This window comes from Berghia stephanieae, chromosome 10, assembly GCF_034508935.2.
Source record: "Berghia stephanieae isolate SIO BIC M18660-M18661 chromosome 10, UCSD_Bste_1.3, whole genome shotgun sequence".
Classification (NCBI taxonomy): Eukaryota; Metazoa; Mollusca; class Gastropoda; order Nudibranchia; family Aeolidiidae; genus Berghia; species Berghia stephanieae.
This window is the reverse complement of record NC_088369.1, coordinates 41,859,518-41,881,894: the sequence shown is the minus strand read 5'-3', so window position 1 is coordinate 41,881,894 and position 22,377 is coordinate 41,859,518. Positions and strand designations below refer to the sequence as shown.

The 22,377-nt window shown below is 37.2% G+C and overlaps 1 protein-coding gene across 2 annotated transcripts in view; it reads left to right on the top strand.

The window, feature by feature from the left end:
* Positions 1-22,377, top strand: part of LOC144981154 (uncharacterized) — a 60,527-nt gene that overhangs the window by 31,253 nt on the left and 6,897 nt on the right. For both annotated transcript variants that reach the window (XM_078929305.1, XM_078929306.1), the window contains exon 4: positions 1,346-1,403. In XM_078929305.1, coding sequence (XP_078785431.1) covers positions 1,346-1,403 — 58 coding nt within the window. The remainder of the gene's footprint in view (positions 1-1,345; positions 1,404-22,377) is intronic.

The following is a 22,377-nucleotide window of genomic DNA, read 5'->3' as shown; positions in this document are numbered from 1 at the left end:
GGTGGGAATTTGATCAAGTCTTCCCCGCGGCGCGACAGGCGTTGGGAGATAATGAAATAAGTATTACCTCCCTTCGGTAGCCAGATTTGAATGTTAGCTTTGAAAGAACTAGGGAATGGGGCGGGGGGGGGGGGGAAAGATATAAATAATGATGGTGGTGGTGGGGTGGGGGGGGGGGGGGGGTGTATTTGTTGGGATGTACGGATTAGAGAAATACGAAGACAGATGAGGATTTGGTAAAAATTTGTGGAATATAGGAGTGGAGAGTGGAGAGGGAGAGAGAGAAATAGAGGGGGGGGGGGAGAGAGAGAGAGAGAGAGAGAGAGAGAGAGAGAGGAGGAGAGGGGAGAGAGAGGAGGAGAGGAGAGAGAGGGAGAGAGGGAGAGAGAGAGAGAGAGAGAGAGAGAGAGAGAGAGACAAAAAGTGGGCAAGGCAAACTAGACAGATAGATAGAGAGATAGATAGATAGATAGATAGATAGATAGATAGATAGATAGATAGATAGATAGATAGATAGATAGATAGATAGATAGATAGATGGAAAAGTAGATAGAGTATATAGATGGCTTGGTAGATTTCTTTTTTTTTTTTATTTGAAGAAATTGAATATTACATTAAAACCATAAAAACCACTTCTACCTTGAGCTAAATAAACCCAAGTTCTTTTTTCACGGAAAACTCTGTCGAAAGTTGAGGCGAGGCAAGATCCTCATTCAAAATGCCAAGGACAAAATTAATAGGAACTCTTTAATATCCATCGTCAACGTCATTGACGTCAAAGAACGTTAGGTTATCGTAAAGCGTGAAGAAGAGGGAAATCACCAAAATTAAAGACCTATTACAGAATTAAAGCACCGAAGCGGCTATGTGGTCTAGTGGTATGACACTCGCTTTCGTATCGGAAGGTCCTGAGTTCGAGCCTCGCGCTCGGCTCATAGTTGAGTCCTTGGAAAAGGCACTTTACTCACATTCCCTCATCGTACTCAGGTGTGTACTTGAGAATTCATGGTTCGATACTTCGTTGATTTTTAAAAAAATGGAAGGCTGATCAATTTTATTTTTATTCACCTGATAATTTAATTCTTCTTTTCCTGTTATTTGAGACTCTATCATCATAGCAGAAAAAGACTTTAAAAAATAAATTAGATATCCTGTTGAAAAATATAAAATTGATGATGCTTTTTTTCGCCTTTTATCGTCAGTCGAAACGGTGTTACTGATACAAAATCTATTTGTCAGAATTGAGCAGTAATTTTAGGTAAACATGAGGCAATGTCCCATAAAATATAATTGAGATACACATTTTTTTTTATATTTTAATTTTTCTTCATCTTTTTCTTCTTAGGTCTGGTTCCAAAACAGACGTGCAAAATGCAGGAAACAGGAGAGTCAGATGCAAAAAGGTAGGCGTTTTAAAGAAAAAGCAAATGTTGCTCCTCCTCCTCCTCCTCCTCCTTCTCCTCCTCCACCTCCTCCTCTTCGTATTCTTCTTTTTCTTCTTCCTCTTCTTCTTCGTTTTCTTCTTCTCACTCGTCCTCCTTTTCAAACATTTCTTCCACAGTCACCACCTCCTCATTATCCTCCTCCTTTTCCTCCGCCTCCTCCTCCTCCTCCTCCTCCTCCTCATTCTTCTTCTTCTTCTTCTTCTTCTTCTTCTTCTTCTTCTTCTCACTCGTCATCATTTTCAAATATCTCTTCCACATTCGCCTCTGCCTCTTCCTCCTTATTATCCTCCTCCATCAGCATCTTCCTCATCCCCCTCCTCCTCCTCCTCCTCCTCCTCCTCATCATCATCATCATCATCATCATCATCACCAGGTAGCCCTGTGAATAAGTCAATGAACTTAAACACTGATGACCAGAGTTTGAGCTCCGCAGCGCTGTCGGGTTCTCCCGTTTTTCCCACTAAGCAAATAACTACACTTCATGTCATTGATATCAGAGTACAAACCACCTCTGCTCTCCGCTCCTGACAAATACACCACTTTGTCTAATCTTAAACGTTCGCTTAAAACATATCTGTTTCGTCTTTAGTAGATGGTATGAGAAGCAAGATAGGTCTCTGTTTTGTGTCGTGTGTTATGTGTGTGTATATATATATATATATATATATATGTGTGTGTGTGTGTGTGTGTGTGTGCTTGTGTGTGAATGAGTATGTTTCAGCCAAAGTAATTTGTAATTTAAGCGCTTGGGGTCTGGTGTCTCGGAGTTATAGCGCTATATAAGTTTTTAGGATTATTAATTTTATTAAGAAGAATGTCTAAAACAAAATTCTCGGAACATGCATTTCACTTCTTTTTTTTTTTTAAATACGCCCTTCCGCTACGGCATCATAAAATACCGTCGCCAAGGCATTCCATGAAGGAATACATATATAGATAATCCATCAAAGAGGATGTCTTGATGTCAACAGGAATCAGCCATGTTGTCCAAGTGAACAAATTTGGGGGTTAATAAGGAAAAAAAAAAACAAACGAAAGTGCCTGAAGCGGGGCTCGAACCGGGACCTTCTGGATAACAATACAATGCCTTAACCACTCGACCACTTCACGTCTTACTTTGGTCGCCACCAATATGGAATTCTTTTTAGGTCTTTACCGGAATTGCTCATGCTATTGGGTGCTTCAAGCCTCGACTGAAAACATAATTGAAGTCCCAGGTTTGAGAGTTTTTTTTTTGTTGTTGCCAAGATGAGGGACATTTAAATCGATCGATATTTGAATGACGAGTTTTCTGGCCAATTTTTTTAAAAATGGGCTTTTTCCTCTGAGTACGGCAGTATTTCTATATTTTGCGGCACTGCACTGAAACTGACGCTTTTAAGTCCCCCCCCCCCCCCAAACCCCCTACTAGAACATTATTAACAAAGTTTTCCCCTCCCAAACCCCCTACTAGAGCAAGAATACTTGGGATGTAGAAGTTTTCTGAAGGCCTCTCGACGCTTGTATTATCTCGGTTTTTTTTTCTCGAGAATATCCTAAAGAATAAAAATCGTTTGGGGATGAATAAAGCAAGGGATATTTAAAAGAACATTTTACTTTACGTTCCTTTGTCAAAATAAGAAGAAAAATGGGCAATATATGAGGGACTATAATTTGTCGGGGTTTGTCTATCTTAATGTTTATTAATAACTATGCGAAACTAGCGCGAATCATGAAGAGTTATCGAATACAAATTTTTTTTTTAAAAATTGAGCTTTATATACCGCAATATCCACTAAATGTGCTCAAAGCGCTTTACAAGGGGTCCCTGGTCAACAGCAACATTTAACATGTAGGGCGGGACATGACGCCTGTTAGGCGATGTTACAATTTTTCGGACAAAGACAACGCTGTTAACAGCCAGGTACTCATTTGACACTTGAGTACGGTGAGAGAATATGAGTAAAGAGCCTTTTCCAAGGACTCAACTATGCGCCGAACGCGAGGCTCGAACCCAGGACCTTCCGATCCGAAAGCGAGTGTCATACCACAAGACCACATAGCCGCACAAGAGGGATCTATAGAGAGAAGATGAAGACAACAATATTTTCAAATCAATTTGACGGCATCTAATTACATACCCATGACACCCCAGAATTCTTCCTTTCACCAAAAAACATTTCGCATTTTTCATTTGACGTGAAATCTCCCCTCCTCCCCGTCTATCGCTCGCTCGCCCACTGGCGTTGCTTGCCTCCTGCCCTGCCCCATCGTATCTTAAAGCCAGTATTTTCTTTTCGTACTCCCAATTACAAACGATACTACAGCTTGTCTGCGAGTTGTCTTTTTTTTAACAAGTGACTCTGGGGAGGGGTGGAGAGATCCAAAGACTTAATCAATTTAATTAAGAAGATCTAGGCTGTTAATTGAGCCCGTCGAGAAACTCGTCTCTAGGGACGCCACCCTATGCCATTGAGTCTCGCCGAGTCTCGCCCAGGACGTGATCTCGTCACAGACCGAGATCTCCCCCATACGAACGCCCAATTGGGGGTGTGCCCTTTTCGTGGAACTTCCCTTTTTACTTTCCTTTTTTCTTTCTTTCTATTCCTTTTAGTTTCTTTTTTTTTTTTAAAGTGTATATAAAAGACATTTTGTCATTCCCTTCATCCTCCCCCCCCCTTCCCCCCTCCCCTTCTCTCTCTCTCTCTCTCTCTCTCTCTCTCTCTCTCCCCCCCCCCAACCCACACACACATCTCTATACGCATCCTTTTTCCTTCAAACGCGTTTCCACAATTTTTGGTTGTCATAAGCAGTTCTTTTTTTCTTCTAGAAGCAATGCCAAATCGCATTAAAATCATTGATTCAAAACAAGCAAACCAATAGAACAGTTAACATTAGACGTCTACATTATCTGTGATGTTGTTTTCTGTGATATGATGATAAAATCTATTTTGTGCGGTTATGTGGTCTGGTCTTGTGGTATGATGACACCTTCAGATCGGAAGGTCCTGGGTTCGAGTCCATCCAACTCTTAGCGGCGCATTGTTGAGTTGATTCTAAAGGATCTTTACTCACAATCTCTCACCGTACTAAGGTGTAAAATGAGAACCTGACCTGTAACAGCGTTGTCTTTCGCCCCCTCCCCCCCCCCCCCCCCCCCCCGTGGTGCTACCGCTTAACTTGCGTCATGTATCGTCCTACATGTTAAGTGTTGCTGTTAGCTTGGGACCCCTTGTAAAGCGCTTTGATCACATTTAGAGGATATTGCGTTGTATAATATGCTCAAGCTTTTTAAAAAGAAATAATATGAACATGACAAAATTAAGTCAAAACTAAGAATTATCAGTTGTTGAATACTGTTCGTGGTAAAATAACAAATGTACCAAGCTCATACCAGCAGTATAATGAAATAAAAATCACACATTAATCTCAGATTAAAGCCTCTTTCAAACATGATTTTGAATTGGTTCAATCGATATATATATATATATATATATATATATATATATATATATATATATATATATATATATATATATATATATATATATATATATAGGTCTAATGTCAGCATTTACACACTATCATAAAAGGTGATGGAAACAAATATATCCATATTTATGATAATGTAAAGTCAGAAATCCAACTTCAAAAGATTGTTGACAAAGTGGTAGTAGATAGTGAAGCCAAGGGAATGGAAGTGAATATCACCAAAACGGAATGCATGGTAATACAGAAAAACCCGAAAACAACAACACCTGCAATATAACGATTCACGGCGAGCAACTTACCAACGTAGAAAGTTTTAAATACCTAGGTTCAATAGTGACAACAGATGGAAGATGTAACCGAGACATACGAGCAAGAATAACTCAAGCCAAACAGGCCTTCATGGACCTGGGAAACATTTTGAAAAACAAACAGATGTCGTTCGGGATTAGATTCCGACTCTTGAAGTGCTACGTGTGGCCAATCTTGTTATACGGATGCGAAAGCTGGACTACAAATGCAGAAACACAAAAGAACATTGAAGCTTTTGAAATGTGGTGCTTGAGAAGGATGCAGAGAATATCGTATACTGCACACAAAACGAACGAAGAAGTGCTAAAACAAACATACCAACAAAGGAAACTAATGCCCTTAATAGCTGATCTACAACTATCCTTTTTCGGACACATAGTAAGGAAAGATAAGAATGAATACCTGGCAAGTTGTGGAAAAATACCTGGTAAACGCGCCCGGGGGAGACAAAGAAAAACACTCATAGACCAACTGAAGGGCTTCACCAACCTAACAATCCAAGAGCTGTTTGAAAAAGCAAGAGACAGGGAGGAATGGAGAGAGATAATTCATGCAGTATCCGAAGACTGGACCAGGCATGGAACCTAGAAGAAGAAGAAAGTCAGAAGGCGAGTGTCATACCTCTCGACCACATAGCCGCACAATATCTTCAGCACGACATAATTCCGTTTTAAGGTGACCTGTTTGTGTCCGAGACACAGTAGAATATTTGAACCAAACAAATAATATAACAAATAAACAGAAACAAACAAAAACCAAAAAAACAAAAATAAGAAAAGAATAAAAAAAAATATAAACAAACAAACCAAAACAAAATATAATAAAAAAAAAAAAAGAAAATATTTCGTTTGTTTGTTGAATGCAGCATCCAATTGTTTTTCGAGTACCTAATGTTATAATGATATTCTACGAGTACTAGGTCTATTTAATTCCTATTATGGATAATGTGTCAGCCTCTAAAGATATCCCTCAATCTGACGTACCCCCCCCCCCCCCCCATCACACACAAACACACACGCACACACACACAATTCTCGGGTAATAAAGGCTTTTGTTTATATCTTGATTGTCCTCGCCAGGAGACGAAGCAATCACTCTAACCACCACATCCAACACCAAACATCGCCTATTTCTAACACCTATAAAAAAATTGAGCTTTATATAGCGCAATATCCACTAAATGTGCTCAAAGCGCTTTTACAAAGGGTCCCTGGTCAACAACAACATTTAACATGTAGGACGGGACATGACGCCTGTTAGGCGATATTACAATTTTTCGGACAAAGACAACGCTGTTAACGGCCAGGTACTCATTTTACACCTGAGTACGGTGACAGAATGTGAATAAAGAGCCTTTTCCACGAACTCAACTATGCGCGAGCGCGAGGCTCGAACCCAGGACCTTCCGATCCGAAAGCGAGTGTTATACCACAAGACCACATAGCTACACAAAGGCTTTTATTTATATCTTGATTGTCCTCGCCAGGAGCCGTAGCAATCACTCTAACCACCACATCCAACACCAAACATCGCCTATTTCTAACACAGAAAAAGTGAGTGGAGCAGGCACTTATGTTGATAACAACAAGAAATGATGAAGAGAGTAGGAAAATGCCAGAAGACGATAGAGAATAAAATTTTCGCGGCGGTGATGGGGGTTGGATCGTGAATAGCTCATACGGTAGAGTCACGCTCTCCCGGCCAGGCGGAGTTGTCGTACAAGTAAGGTCGCGGGTTCAAACGTGGCCTTCAAAAAGTTATGGCCTGATACTGACCAAAAAATGACGTCAAAATGCCAGTCTTTTGCCACAAAAGAAAACAAGTCGTGAGTTGTATTCAATAGTTCAACCAATGAAATAACTTGTTTCCATGAGCTCTACTAACAACAACTCACTAAGCGGTGCAAAAACCAAATAATGACGTCAAAATGCCAGTCCGTTTGGATTTCAATATCAGGCTATAAATAACGATGGCTACGGTTCAAACCCCCATCACCGCCGCGAAATGTTTATTCTCTATTGTCTTCTGGCACTTTCCTACTCACTTTATCTCCTATTTCTAACACCTATACTGCCTATCTCTGTAAAAAAAAAATAAATAAAAAAATAAAATATGGGTTTTTTCCGGCGTACGTCAGTATTTGGTGCTTTTATCCGAGGAAATGTTTAACCAGTCAAAATAGGGTAAATGGATAATTTATTTATTTATTTATTTATTTATTTATTTATTTATTTATTCATTTATACATTTATTCATTTATGTTTGTATTTATTTGTTTATTTATATATCTCTTCATCTCCTAATCTATCAGTAGATATATGTTCTTTATTGAATTCTGTAATTTATACTCATATAATTTTGGTATCAAAAAATAAATATAACAACAACAAGAAAAACCTCCCAAAAATAGAGCATTGATATAGTGTAATATACACTAAACGTGCTCAAAGCGCTTTACAAGGGGTCCCCAGGCATCACTTAACATGTAGGACGGGACATGACGCCTGTTAAGCGATATTACAATTTTTTCGAATGAGAAATTGCTGTTAAGGGCCAGGTACGCATTTTACACCTGAGTACGGTGAGATAAAGTAAGTAAAGAGCCTTTTCCAATGGCTCAACTATGCGCCGAGAGAGGCTCGAACCCAGGACCTTCCGGTCCGAAAGCGAGTGACATACCACTAGACTACATAGACGCACATCAACAAGATGAAGAAAAACAACAACAGCTACAACAGCAACAACAATAACAAACAACGTCAACGACAACAACATCGATTATAACAATGACAACAATAGTCACAGGAACCACAACACAACAGCTACATTACTAACAAATTTATTTTAGGTCATTGCCCCAATAAGAATAACATTTCGCTGAATGAATTATAATAACTTTTATAATGATAGAGGAATATCATTCTCTTAGTAATCATTCTTGGCTAAAATAATGATGATAATAATAATAATAATAATAATAATAATAATAATAATAATAATAATAATAATAATAATAATAATAATTATAATAATAATAATAATAATAATAATAATAATAATAATAATAATAATAATAATAATAATAATAATAATAATAATAATAATAATATACAGTTCACTCCGCGTAATCGCACATCGGTTAATCGCCCACTCGGCTTATATGCTACACGTTCCCGAAAAGCGGATTTTTTCCTCTCTATATTATCGCTACACTGCTACTACCACTACTATTTCGTTTATTCCAATTCAGTTTTATCAATATTGCTACCAATATAGTCTACATTTTATTCTATTTTACACTCTATATTTTATTTATTCACCTTAACTACGACATTCACATATGCCTCATTCGTCCTTAGTGTTTCATACATAGTGTTTTTTTTTTTATAAAAGGGGAACCCTATGTGGTCTTGTGGTATGACACTCGCTTTCGGATCGGAAGGTCCTGGGTTCGAGCCTCGCACTCGGCGCATAGTTGAGTCCTTGGAAAAGGCTCTTTACTCACATTCTCTCATTGTACTCAGGTGTAAAATGAGTACCTGAACCGTTAACAGCGTTGTCTTTGTCCGAAAAATTGTAATATAGCCTAACCGCCTGGGCGGCATGTTCCGTCCTACATGTTAAATGTTGCTGTTGACCAGGGACCCCTTGTAAAGCGCTTTGAGCACATTTAGTGGATATTGCGCTATATAAAGCTCAATTATTTTTTTAACCCGAAACGTCCACAGTATCCGTCTTCGTCTAATAAATTGAAGCTTACATTTCAATACTTATCTTTGTTTATTCCTTCGAGCTTCAAACAGCAACATTTTCATTATATTAATATTACAACAGGATTCAATTAAAATAGATTTTAGATTGTATTTTATTTTTTATTTAAAAAGATAACAATACAGTATAAACATTTGACATCCTGCTTTTCATACAACTATTTGATTTACGAAACAAATCAATAAGTTTATAATAAAAGATTCCATGACAGCAGACATGAGACATCGTCATTTTCAACATTAAATTTTACGCATATTTTAATACTAATTTTTAGTTTTGTGACTTGGTAAGTTTTATCTGACTGGCGGATGTTATGAGTGTTTTACCTAAACGCATAGCATCAATATTAAATTTTTAATAAAATAGGTGCATTAATATGAACTGTTATAATTTCAATGTCTGGATAAGTAATATTATTCGTTTATCGGTATTCATGGTGGTCTTCTGACGATTGGCATTCGTTTAAGCGTCTTTTTGTATCTAGTTGTATTCGTATAAGTGACTTTCGTTTAAGAGTGACATTCGTATAAACGATGCTTTTAATACGTGCCACTTTAATTATAGTATACAACGGTCTTAATCCACAGGGGAGCGCTATGCGATAATCATTATCGTAATTATCAAACCCGAGTTTGGTTTTTATGTATGTTTTACGACTGACATTCATTACGGCTTCACAATAGATTGTACTTACAATATCTAAGTATATAATTCCCTAAAATTGGGCTGGATTATACAGCAGCCTTTGTAATTCTATTGGGTAAAAAGAAAACCCAGACACGTTTCATTGTGACCCAATCAAGATTGATCAGATAGATAGTCTTGTATTTTAGACCAGAGCGTCAGCCCTAACAAATGGCGACCTTTGCTACTTCTGAAACTAATTACTCACTGCGTAGTAGTAGGGACCGGGTTGCATACTAAAACATGATATGTACATATGTAGACATACACACAGACACACACACACACACACACACACACACAAACGCCTCATATGTATATGTATATATATATATATATATATATATATATATATATATATATATATATGTTGTTTGTTTTTGTTTGTTTTTAAGGGTTTTACGGCGCTTGCAACCCATTTAGGTTATATCAGTGCCAGTAAAAAGGAAGAAAATGGGATAGTAAAAAGTTCTAGAATTACAATTAAAGCACCCAAGAAAAAGTAAGACAAAGGGGAACTAGAAGAAATAGGGATCAGATGTAGATTCCAAGAGCATACCACCAATGTACTCAGTTTGAGATCACCTATAAGTCTCATCCGGACACAAGCACATAATCCAACGAAGAGGAATACACTCAAATGCTTACACTATACATTAAAAATAACATAATAATACATAACAGAGAGATGATTTACAAGGAAAAAAAATATCATCTCCCAAAACAAATACTATGCATTTGACTGTTTCCCTCCCAGCCAGGACCCCAATCAGGGCCAGGACAAAACCAAGTAACCTCATTCCAAGACAAAGACAGAAAGCATGTTGGAAAACAGATATCATGGGATAGAAGACACAGTATGTACCTCCCTGCCCGCTATGGGAGTATATATATATATATATATATATATATATATATATATATATATTATATATATATATATATATATATATATATATATATATACACACATTCTCAAATGCGCACACGCACACACACACACACACACACACAAACACACATATATATATATATGTGTATACGCACACACACACACACACACACACACATTCATGCGTCACAAACCAACCCCGGAAACAACATGAGCGCCAACTGAACTCAAAAGAAGTCCAGACACTACTATACATAATACCCCCTGAAGATTCCATCAAAACACCAACGGATGGAAGAAACAACGTTGTATATTATATATATACATACGTTAACTAATCTTGAAGGTGGATATGAAACAGTTCTTAGGGTGGAGGAAGACATCCGAAGCTGGGTTGACGAAATGAATTTGGAGGTGTAGCCATACTCTACTACTACTACTACTACTACCACTACTACTACTACTACATACTACTACTACTACTACTGCTACTACTACTACTACTGCTACTACTACTACTACTTCTACTACTACTACTACTACTACTACTACTACTACTACTACTACTACGACGACGACGACTGCTACTACTACTACTACTACTACTACTACTACTACTACTACTACTACTACTACTACTACTACTACTACTACTATAGACCATAAACGATAAAAGTTACTCATAATTTTGTATGTTGGTCCCTTTGGTGTGGCTGGCGGATGTTGTGAGTATTTAACTAAACACATAGCACTAATAACTCAAGTACTCGTCATGAAAATTTTCATACTATTTGGGCAGTCATCATCTCTCTCACCAGATAGTGTTACAAAACTCATTACTTTATTGTAGTGACATTTTCTATACCGGGATAAGCTCCGAACCCCCTAATTCAAACAAATATATAAAGTGAATAATAACTCCCAAGTACTCGTCACGAGAGTTTGATACCATTCGGGCAGTCATCAGTTCATTAGATAGTATTACAAACCTCATTATTGCGGTGAAATTTCCAACCGTTGGGTGTAACGAGTAAGAAGGGACTAATCTGCTAGCACCCGGCACGCGCTGAGAAGGCATAATTGAAAAATTGTTGGCGATAATCGCTGCCTAATTGATGCTAATCAAGCCATTTGCATACAAAATATCCTACGAATTTACACAGATCTGCAGCCCCTGGATCGTGTGGTTGAATAAATATTATGCCAGTCGGATTCCTGAGCTGTTGAGTATATTATTAATTATTGGGGGGGGGGGGGGTGAGTAGGGGGGGGGGGCGATTATAGGAATTGTGGGGGTTGGCCAGGGGGAGGGGGGGGGGTGTCAAATGATAGGAATGGTGGGGGGTTGGTTGTTGGGGGGGGGGGGGGTAGATTTGATTTACAAGGCCAAAACGCTTTATTATCAATTTGGATAGATTTTATTTTTTATAACTTCAGATTTTTGATGGCTGCAGATGACTCCTTAAATTTCAGATATTTTGAAGTCTCGGAATTAGGAGATTTTATCATTTTGATGGTCAACTTAATTATCAAAACTTTAAATATAAGTATATTATTAATTATTGGGTGAGTAGGGGGGGGGTGAAATGATAGGAATGGTGGGGGGTTGAGTGGCGGGTGGGGGGGGGGGGGGTAGACTTGGTGTACAAGGCCAAAACGCTTTTTAAAAAATTTTTGGCTAGATTTTCCTTTTATAACTTCAGATTTTTGTGGCTTCAGATAACTCCTTAAATTTCAGATATTTTTGAAGTCTCAGAATTAGGAGGTTTTGGCATTTTGATGGTCATCTTAATTATCAATACTTAAAATATAATCTTTCTGTTCAAATCTTATTTTTTTAAACAAGTAACTTAACTACAGTACTCTGAAAAAAAACAACACTTATTTAAAAATTTGGCCAGAAAACTTGTCTTTCAAATATCAAATAAATTATTAGATTTTAATGGCCCTCAACTTGGCAAAAACAAAAATTCCCAGACCTGGAACCTCGCAAGGTCTTTTTTAAGTCCCAGGTTTGGGAGCTTGTTTATTTTCCCAGATGAGGGACATTTAAATCGATCGATATTTGAAGGATAATTTTTTGGCCAAATTTTTGAGTACGTGTCTCTCTGGGGTATGACAGTTGACTGGTTAAAGGTGTTTTGTCAGCAAACGGGAGAACAGTTAACTAACTAAATGGATGGAGAGTAGTAGTAGTAGTAGTAGTAGTAGTAGTAGTAGTAGTAGTAGTAGTAGTAGTAGTAGTAGTAGTAGTGGTGGTGGTGGTGGTGGTGGTAGTAATTATACTTGTTTCCCAATAATAACAATTCGCTTTAACTGGTATAAACTTACAACTTATGTAGTTTGCATTAAACTTTGAATTTTGTTATTTATGGCTTATTATCTACATCATGTTGAGAAGATGGCTATCGAAATTCGACAGAGAGATCACCTGTGTGGAACGACATGGTAGGAAAAGGATCCTAGACAAATTTGATATGTAATCGTCTTTGGCATAAACACAAGCTATTTCTCAAAATTTTGCAATCAAAATAATGTTGGAAGCGCGTAATGTTCATTTTCGTTTGTATTCATCAGTAATGTGTATTGGTAGTTATAAAATGTAGGTGTCTGATAGTTAGAAATTGCCATTCGTTCCTTCATATTCAGATGCTGTATGCATATCGTTTAAGTTTAAATTAACCTGACATTCCATTTTAACGAATTCCTTCAAAACGGATAAGCGCAAAATTCATAAATTTGATAAGGTAAATCTTCTGTGAGGTCCGATCATTACCCATTATCGATTTTTATATAGCTGTAATAAGCGAAATCATTTTCTTTTGTTTTTAAATTCACGAAAAATACTTTTTGATTAAGACAAATTGATTCAAATCAGAGGTTCATACAAATCTTTGCAGCTGTGCATTGATGGGCAGCTGAGAAAAAGAAGAAAAACACGCGCCGCTTATTAAAAATCTGACTATAATTTATTTGTTCTCACCTCGATTTCTTACATTATTCTCTGGGAGAACATTCCTCCCACATACATCAAAAAAAAACTCTGGAGGAAACAACGTTGTCGGAAGATGTAAGGAAACGAGGTGAGAAAATATATATTAATAATTCGTAATAATTCGTTCCATTAAAACTGTCGAGCGCCCTACGTGGTTTCAGCTAAATCCCTTAAATCATATATATATATATATATATATATATATATATATATATATATATATATATATATATATATATATATATATATATATATATATATATATATTAACACGATCATTTAATATGTAAAGGCATGCATCATCATTATGAATAAAGGATAAACAATTTCATTGTTTCGGTAAACTAGATCACATTTGAATAAATAGCTTTTGAAATGAATCGGGTGTTTATGACTTTTTCAGGTCATGAATGTAAATGAGAAATGAAAGACACATTGACAAGTAAATATAGGGCTGAAGATTTATTTTAAAATGTGTGTATGAAACAGTGCTCTGAAAAAAAAAAGGAGGGAAGGGGGGGGGGGGGGGGGGCGGAGGGGGGGGGGCGGAGGGGGGGGGGGGGGGATACATGAAAAAGAGCCATCCCAAAAATCGGCCTGCGTCGACCGTTTGTATTTTGTTTGTTTGTTGTTTTTTTTCCTCTTTTATTTTACTTGAGATTTAGCTTTTATATAGCGCAATATCCATTGCTCAAAGCGCTTTACAAAGGGTCCCTGACCAACAGCAACACGTACCATGTAGATAAAACGAGACATGACACCTGTTAGGCGATATTACAATATTTTTTTTCGACAGACACAACGCTGTTAACGGCCAGGTACTCATTTTAACACCTGAGTACTGTCATAGAGTGTTGAGTAAAGAGCATTTTCCAAGGACTTAACTATGCGCCCAGCGAAGCTCGAGCCCGGGACCTTCGGATCCGAAAGCGAGTGTCATCCCACTAGACCACATAGCCGTAATATTTTACTTCCTGCTTTGTCGGAAACTGTTTTCGCTATGTCTGAAACTGTTTTCGCTATGTCTAAAACTGTTTTCGCTATGTCTGAAACTGTTTTCGTTATGTCTGAAACTGTTTTCGCTATGTCTAAAACTGTTTTCGTTATGTCTGAAACTGTTTTCGCTATGTCTGAGACTGTTTTCGCTATGTCTGAAACTGTTTTCGCTATGTCTAAAACTGTTTTCGTTATGTCTGAAACTGTTCTATCCAGACTTTTTCAGATCTGTATCCCTACACCATTGCCCGCTCCCTAATGTGTTACTCAAATATTTGACACAACACGCCACAAATCGCTGTTAAATCGGGATGACGTGTATGCTAATAAAGTATTACAATACTAAATGATGAAATTGAGGTTATTATTATTATTATTATTATTATTATTATTATTATTATTATTATTATTATTATTATTATTATTATTATTATTATTATTATTATTATTGTCATTCTTCTTCTTCTTCTTCTTCTTCTTCTTCTTCTTCTTCTTCTTCTTCTTCTTCTTCTTCTTCTTCTTCTTTTATTTATTATTATTATTATTATTATTATTATTATTATTACTATTGTCATTCTTCTTCTTCTTCTTCTTCTTCTTCTTCTTTCTTCTTCTTCTTCTTCTTCTTCTTCTTCTTCTTCTTCTTCTTCTTTCTTCTTCTTATTATTATTATTATTATTATTACTATTGTCATTCTTCTTCTTCTTCTTCTTCTTCTTCTTCTTCTTCTTCTTCTTCTTCTTCTTCTTCTTCTTCTTCTTCTTCTTCTTCTTCTTCTTCTTCTTCTTCTTCTTCTTCTTCTTCTTCTTCTTCTTCTTCTTCTTATTATTATTATTATTATTATTATTATTATTACTATTGTCATTCTTCTTCTTCTTCTTTTTCTTCTTCTTCTTCTTCTTCTTCTTCTTCTTCTTCTTCTTCTTCTTCTTCTTCTTCTTCTTCTTCTTCTTCTTCTTCTTCTTCTTCTTCTTCTTCTTCTTCTTATTCTTATTCTTCTTCTTATTCTTATTCTTATTATTATTAATATCATGTTATCACATTAATCGTAGCCGTTGTTTTACAACATTTCTTTGATGTGCTGGACCAGGTGGCATTAATTCATAACTGGAAATGAAAGCGGAAGCGTTGAAGGGGTTGTTGAGGTCACCGATATCAAAGCGAGGCCACACATGTCACGCTGTGCTCTGATTGGTCGGTGAATGTAAACATGGTCTGAGGGCAGCTCGTGCCAATGAGACAATTTTTCTCTTCGCGTCTTTTGATTTATGAGCTACCGATGGTTCGTGATGATTATCGGAGAGGTCTTGTTATAGATTGAATGCTGTTGACGTCACTCAAACGTTGTTTCTTTAGACCGCCACAGATTCGACTAGTTTACCGTAACTTTCGTAAATTCAAAGCGTGACTCGGTCCTTAAAAGTTACGTCACAATACAAACCCAAGACTACCAGAAGAATATACCAATATACGTAATATATGATATATATTATAAAAGCAAAAACCATGAAATAAAAGTGCTCAACTTTTTGATAAAAGGAGCTATTTATAAACATTTCAAGTATAATTATTATTGTTTACTTACACAATTGTGTCTTGTCTATAAAAGGAAATTGTCTTCAGTTGTGTGCTTAAAAAGACGATCTTTGAACATATATATATATATATATATATATATATATATATATATATATATATATATATATATATATGTGTGTGTGTGTGTGTGTGTGTGTGTGTAAATATAAACATTTCAAGTATAATTATTATTGTTTAACTTCTACAGTACTGTGTCATGTCACAAGGACAATCTACGGGAAGTGTGTGTAATCGTTATTGTTGTTTATGATTGTGTGTTGTTTCATACTTGCTGTGAAACACTTCCCGTTGATTGTCATAGACATGATACAGTACTGTAGAAGTTAAAAAATAATAATTATACTTGAAATGTTTATATTTACACACACACACACACACACACACACACACACACATATATATATATATTATATATATATATATATATATATATATATATATATATGTTCAACGATCGTCTTTTTAAGCACACAACTGAAGATAATTTCCTTTTATAGACAAGACACAATTGTGTAAGTAAATTATCTACTTCTATCCTTTGTGATAATGGAGGAAGTTGTATTATTACGCCAAAAACAACAGTGTTAAATGAAGAAAATAATGTTCATCTACGAATTGAAAAAACATTAAACAGGTACTCGTTTTATTTTTATCGTACAATAACACATACTCGTAAGCTCGTAGTGTTATTGGGCACCTTAAAAATTACTAGTTTATTAAATACAAAGAAATGAATGAATCGTATTTTCATCATCCTAAATAGTCCATGGTCTCATATTTAAGATTATAATATATTTGGAATCTGTAGCATCCTAACCCCATCTACAAAATAATGTTTTGATGAGAAGGGTCATGACAAGGTACACATATTCACAGGTCTGATAACCGGACGTATTGATGTGCTTGTTTCAACATTGTTAAAAATTTAAAAATTGAGCTTTATATAGCGCAATATCCACTAAATGTGCTCAAAGCGCTTGACAAGGGGTCCCTGGTCAACAGCAACATTCAACATGTCGGACGGGACATGACGCCTGTTAGGCGATATTACAATTTTTAGGACAAAGACAACGCTGTTAACGGCCAGGTACTCATTTTACACCTGAGTACGGTGAGAGAATGTGAGTAAAGAGCCTTTTCCAAGTACTCAACTATGCGCCGAGCGCGAGGGTCGAACCCAGGACCTTCCGATCCGAAAGCGAGTGTCATACCACAAGACCACATAGCCGCATTGTTGTAATGGACAATAATATTATTTTGACTTTGCTTGAAATACATCCATTGCAACATTTTGCGCATAAGTGCACGTTGATCATATGATTTGATAGGGGAAAGAACAACAAAACTGTGTGGATGTTTGGGGATTAGTCGTACCAGTGTTATTATATTAGCTTTACAATATTATTATGATTCGTTATTATTACTGTGACCGTGCAAATATGTTAATAGCCAACGTTCCAAATTGAATCCATTGCAAGCAATAATCAGGAATTAATACATATGTGACCTATCGTCTCAAAACGGTATTATGTCGTAACGAACCAGATGCTTAAAATCTGAATTAAATGTTTAATTGGTCAAAAATTTAAATTGTTGACATTAGCACCTTAAAATATGGTATCCATTCTCCTCAATAAAACATACAAACTCAACATAAGTCGGATATTTCTGGCTATAAATTCAATTTTCAACATCTTAACCAACCCGACTTATTACTATTTTGAGGCGAAGGGTCACAATATATCCTGATTTAGATATTAGGCAAAACATGCAGTAATTGGTCTCATGCAATTTGCCTTGCATATTTTCATCTTATCGGGGAGTCACCTGCTGTCGATAGATCTCACTTGTACTTCGTAGGTACGTATGTCTGAACCTAAAGTTCATAAACATTTGTGACCCACCGTCTCAAAACGGTATTATGTCGGGATGAACCTGACGCTAAAAAGTCAAATTCAAACTAAACTGGTCAAACATTTGAATTATTTCTATTTAGCATTCTAAAATATGATATATCCAGTCTCCTCTTTTTACACCTGAGTACGGTGAGAGAATGTGAGTAAAGCGCCTTTTCCAAGAACTCAACTATGCGCCGAGCGCAAGGCTCGAACCCAGGACCTTACGATCCGAAAGGGAGTGTCATACCACTAGACCACATAGCCGCGTAGACTAGAAAATAAGATGCCATCATTTCGAAACCAGAAGCTCATTTACAGAAGGCATGTATATATTCAGTCCTCCGGAAGAGTGGGTTTACACTTCCAATGAGATAGGAACCAGTTAATCAAAATCGCATTTTTGTTCCCTATAGATAGTATGCGCTTGGCTAAGAATCTCACAACATTGCCATCCGGAAGTACAAAACACACAAAACTTCTGTGTAACCATGATCGTTTATAGTCAGGTTAATACAGTTTAGTGAGAATTAGTCATAAACGTGGATGGCAAAAAAAAAAAAAAAACAATAACAAAGACCTGAGTGACCTCAACTTCGAACTATCTATTTCCCACTTCCTTTGTCATGTTACTAACGAAAGGGGTGAAAATGGAGAGGCTTCGTATGGGAACAAAACAGACAATGGACGTTTCGGGTACAAACCCTTCGTCAGCACAACAATACACAAATAAACGTGGATACGAATTTGTTCTCCACGTTTATTTGTCTTTTGTTGTGCTAACGAAGGGTTTGTACCCGAAACGTCCATTGTCTGTTTTGTTCCCATACTAAGCCTCTCCATTTTCACTCTTTCCTTAGTATTTTGCGATCACCGGCTTCAGGCAGCCCCTACCGTTTTCTACTTTGTCATGATACCGCCTTAAGAGTTTACTGGATAATATAACATACACATATCCATATTCATGAACACAAGTCAATCATAGTCTCAGCCAATCACAAGACGTTTTACAATCTACAACCTAGATTGTTCCATGATTTATTATATTTCCCCAACTCTGATTGGTTATTATGATCATAATACTTCTTTCGTATACTCTGACAAATAACTTTTTTATATTTTGACCATAAAATTTCTTGACATACTTTAAATACTGATTATTCTAAATGACTCCATATTTTTCAAAAATGATTAAAACTTAAGATTTATTTTCAGTCTTCTATTTAAGATTTTTTTTGTTGAAAAGTTGATATCATCTTAATTGATAACTATTTGATTTTATAGTATTTTTGCCAAATTATTTTTAAAATGCTTTTTTAAAAATGAAACAGAGGAGCGCGGTAGAATAATCATAATGATAATAATAAAAGCGAGGCTGAATTCTACACGGTGAAAGCAATTCAGGCCTTCTATGGCAATTGCCTATTGTTTCCTTCTTTCAGTTTAGAGTTATTCTCAATTCCCAAACACCAAAGGACAGTTATCCCCCTTTCATCTTCCTTTCCTTTTATAAACCAATGTTTGCTCTAAAGTCGTCAACACCCAAACACACACAAACCAACCAACCCATAAATAACGGGGCTGGCGAATTGGCCAGACGAATAAAAGAAAAGCTCGGGGTGGGGGGGGGGGAAGGGGAGGGGGGGGGGGGTGATGGGTGTAGGGAGAGGGGGTGGATAACCCAATCACATTGATTTTCCTCGGGTTTTTGACAATTTGCCCGAGTATAATTGTAGGCCGATTGGCGAGAACCGATACACAGAAGAAATATCGGCGAGGGAAATTTCGGGAGAATAATAATATTAATATTCGTCGAAGATTTAATCAATCTACATGACTCGACCTCTTGACGGTGGCGCCCTCTTTTATTCCCTGTTCGTCGGTTATTCCTTTAACTTCCGGTATGGTCCAGGGTAGTTAACTCTGAGTTATCCATCTAATAGCACAATTACTGCCTGTCGATTGGTCAAATAGAGGCTTGGCATTGTGGGATGGATGTGTGTTGATTTTGGTGATGAATCGTCCTAAGTGAGATTATTGCTTAATCTTGTTATATATTCTCTGAGATCGCATTTTATTTCATTTCTGAAATAGGAAAAGAAAGAAAAGAGGTGGAAAAATATTTTATTTGTAGTCTGAAAATTCATAAATAAATGAATGATTAAAGGATGATTGATTTGAGGCACTTAACTATTTTAAATGATGGATGGAGTTTGTGTAAATCAGGGAGGTTTGGGGGTTGATTATATTTTCGTACTCTGACCCCCCCCCCCCCACCTCCTACCCCCACCATATCTTTAAAATCTTGGCCAGAAAACTCTTCCTTCAATTATCGATCGATTAAAATGACTCCTCGTTTTCGGAAAAGGAATTCTCAAACCTGAGACTTTTTTCGTTAAAAAAAATATTGAGCTTTTTTATGGAGCAATATCCAATAAATGTGCTCAAAGCGCTTTACAAGGGGTCCCTGACCAACAGCTCATGTAATATGAAGACCGAGACATGACGCTTGTCTAGAGATATTATAATTTTTTTTTCCGGATAGAGACAACGCTGTTTTACACCTGAGTACGGTGAGAGAATGTGAGTAATGCTCCGTTTCTAGGGATCAACTACGCGCCGAGCGAGGCTCGAACTTAGGACCTTCCGATCAGAAAGCGAGTGTCATACCACTTGACCACATAGCCGCACATTTGTAGATAGTTTTGTAAAAAGGTGTACTTAGGGATGCCTTGTTTGACTAATCATATCGTATTAGTAACATATCAGTGACAGGGCTTCAAAATGGGCCAACTGTTACTTTAATGGCTGTAACGTATAAGTAATAAAAAGTGTTCTTTGAGAGAAAAGTATCAAAAAAAAGGAGAAAAAACCCCCCAAAAAACCCCCAACAAAATATCCCTAACCCCCCCCCCCCCCCCTCCAAAAAAAAACCCCCCAAAAAACAACAACAACAAAATAAAACCATAAAAACAAAACAAAACAAAAAACAAACAAACAAACAAACACACAAAAAGACAAAAAACAAACAAACAAACAAACAAAAAACAAAACAAAACAAAGTTCCATATCAAAATAGCAATTTTAAATTCATTAATATCGTCAACAACTTGACCTTATCTTCATTTATTCATTTTCTCGTCTCTTATCCTTTAAAATAGAGCACATCTTTTCCAGGCTGTCCTTTTGGGTGAAGCAGTAATGCCCCCCCCCCCCCCCCCCCTATATATGATGCATATTCCACAGTTGTGTCTCTTTCCTTCTCAACTGTGCACTTTGTGAATGCAACATGCCTAATCAATGCAAAACATGCGAGCTCAGCTTCCCCAGGCTGTCCTGCGTGGTGCAGCAGTAATGGCCTCCTTCCAGGATTTAAACCTAAGGCCGGAGCATCGTGGCTCAGCGGTACGGTCTTTGCTTCGCACCCGAAAGGTACCGAGTTCGATCGCCCGCCGCTGAGCTGTGTGGCCTTGAGCAAATCGCCCTAGCTCAATTTGTGGTGCTGCACTGCGGCTGACGCCTGGATTATTCCAGTCTTCCCTTGGAATAGACCCTAGAGACAAATTTCCCCTATGGTACGAATAAAAGGAATTTTATTTTATTTTTTTTTAAAATCTCTCTCTCTCTCTCTCTCTCTCTCTCTCCCTCTCTCTCTCTTCCTCTCTCTCTTCCTCTCTCTCTCTTTCTCTCTCTCTTCCTCTCTCTCTCTTCCTCCCCCTTTCTCTCTCTCTCTCTCTCTCTCTCTTCCTCTCTCTCTCTCTATTCTTCTTCTCTCTCTCTCTTCCCTCTCTCTCTATCTCCTCTCTCTCTCTCTCTCTCTCTCTCTCTCTCCTTTTCAACTATGCATTCATCATCTGTTGCCTTGCTTCCAAGCGTGGGTGATCATGCCTTTCCCACCCTCTTTGTCGTTTGTTGCCCCTGATGGTCTCCACATTACATCAACCTTGTCATCATCATCCATCGTGGCTTGTGCTTTTGAGCACGTTGCCGGTCAGCTGTCTCCACGAATCACGATCCTCTGCGGTGCGCATGAAATCTGTGTTGCTTTTTAAGTCACATTTGGCCATTCTTAGGTTATTTCGATAAGTCATTCTTTGTCTTCCTCTAGCTCTCTTTCCTTCGATCATCCAGATGTTGCCAACTTTTCGATTCCGTCTCTTCTCCACACATGTCTCAGAAACCGTAACTGCCTCTTTCTGCCTCTTTCCTAATGTTGTCCATCATTTTAATCCTCTGTTTTCCTGTTGCTCGTTTTCCACCTACTGTTGTCACCAGCTCCTCAATCTCCTCTCTTCTCATTACATGGCCAAAGAACCTTGC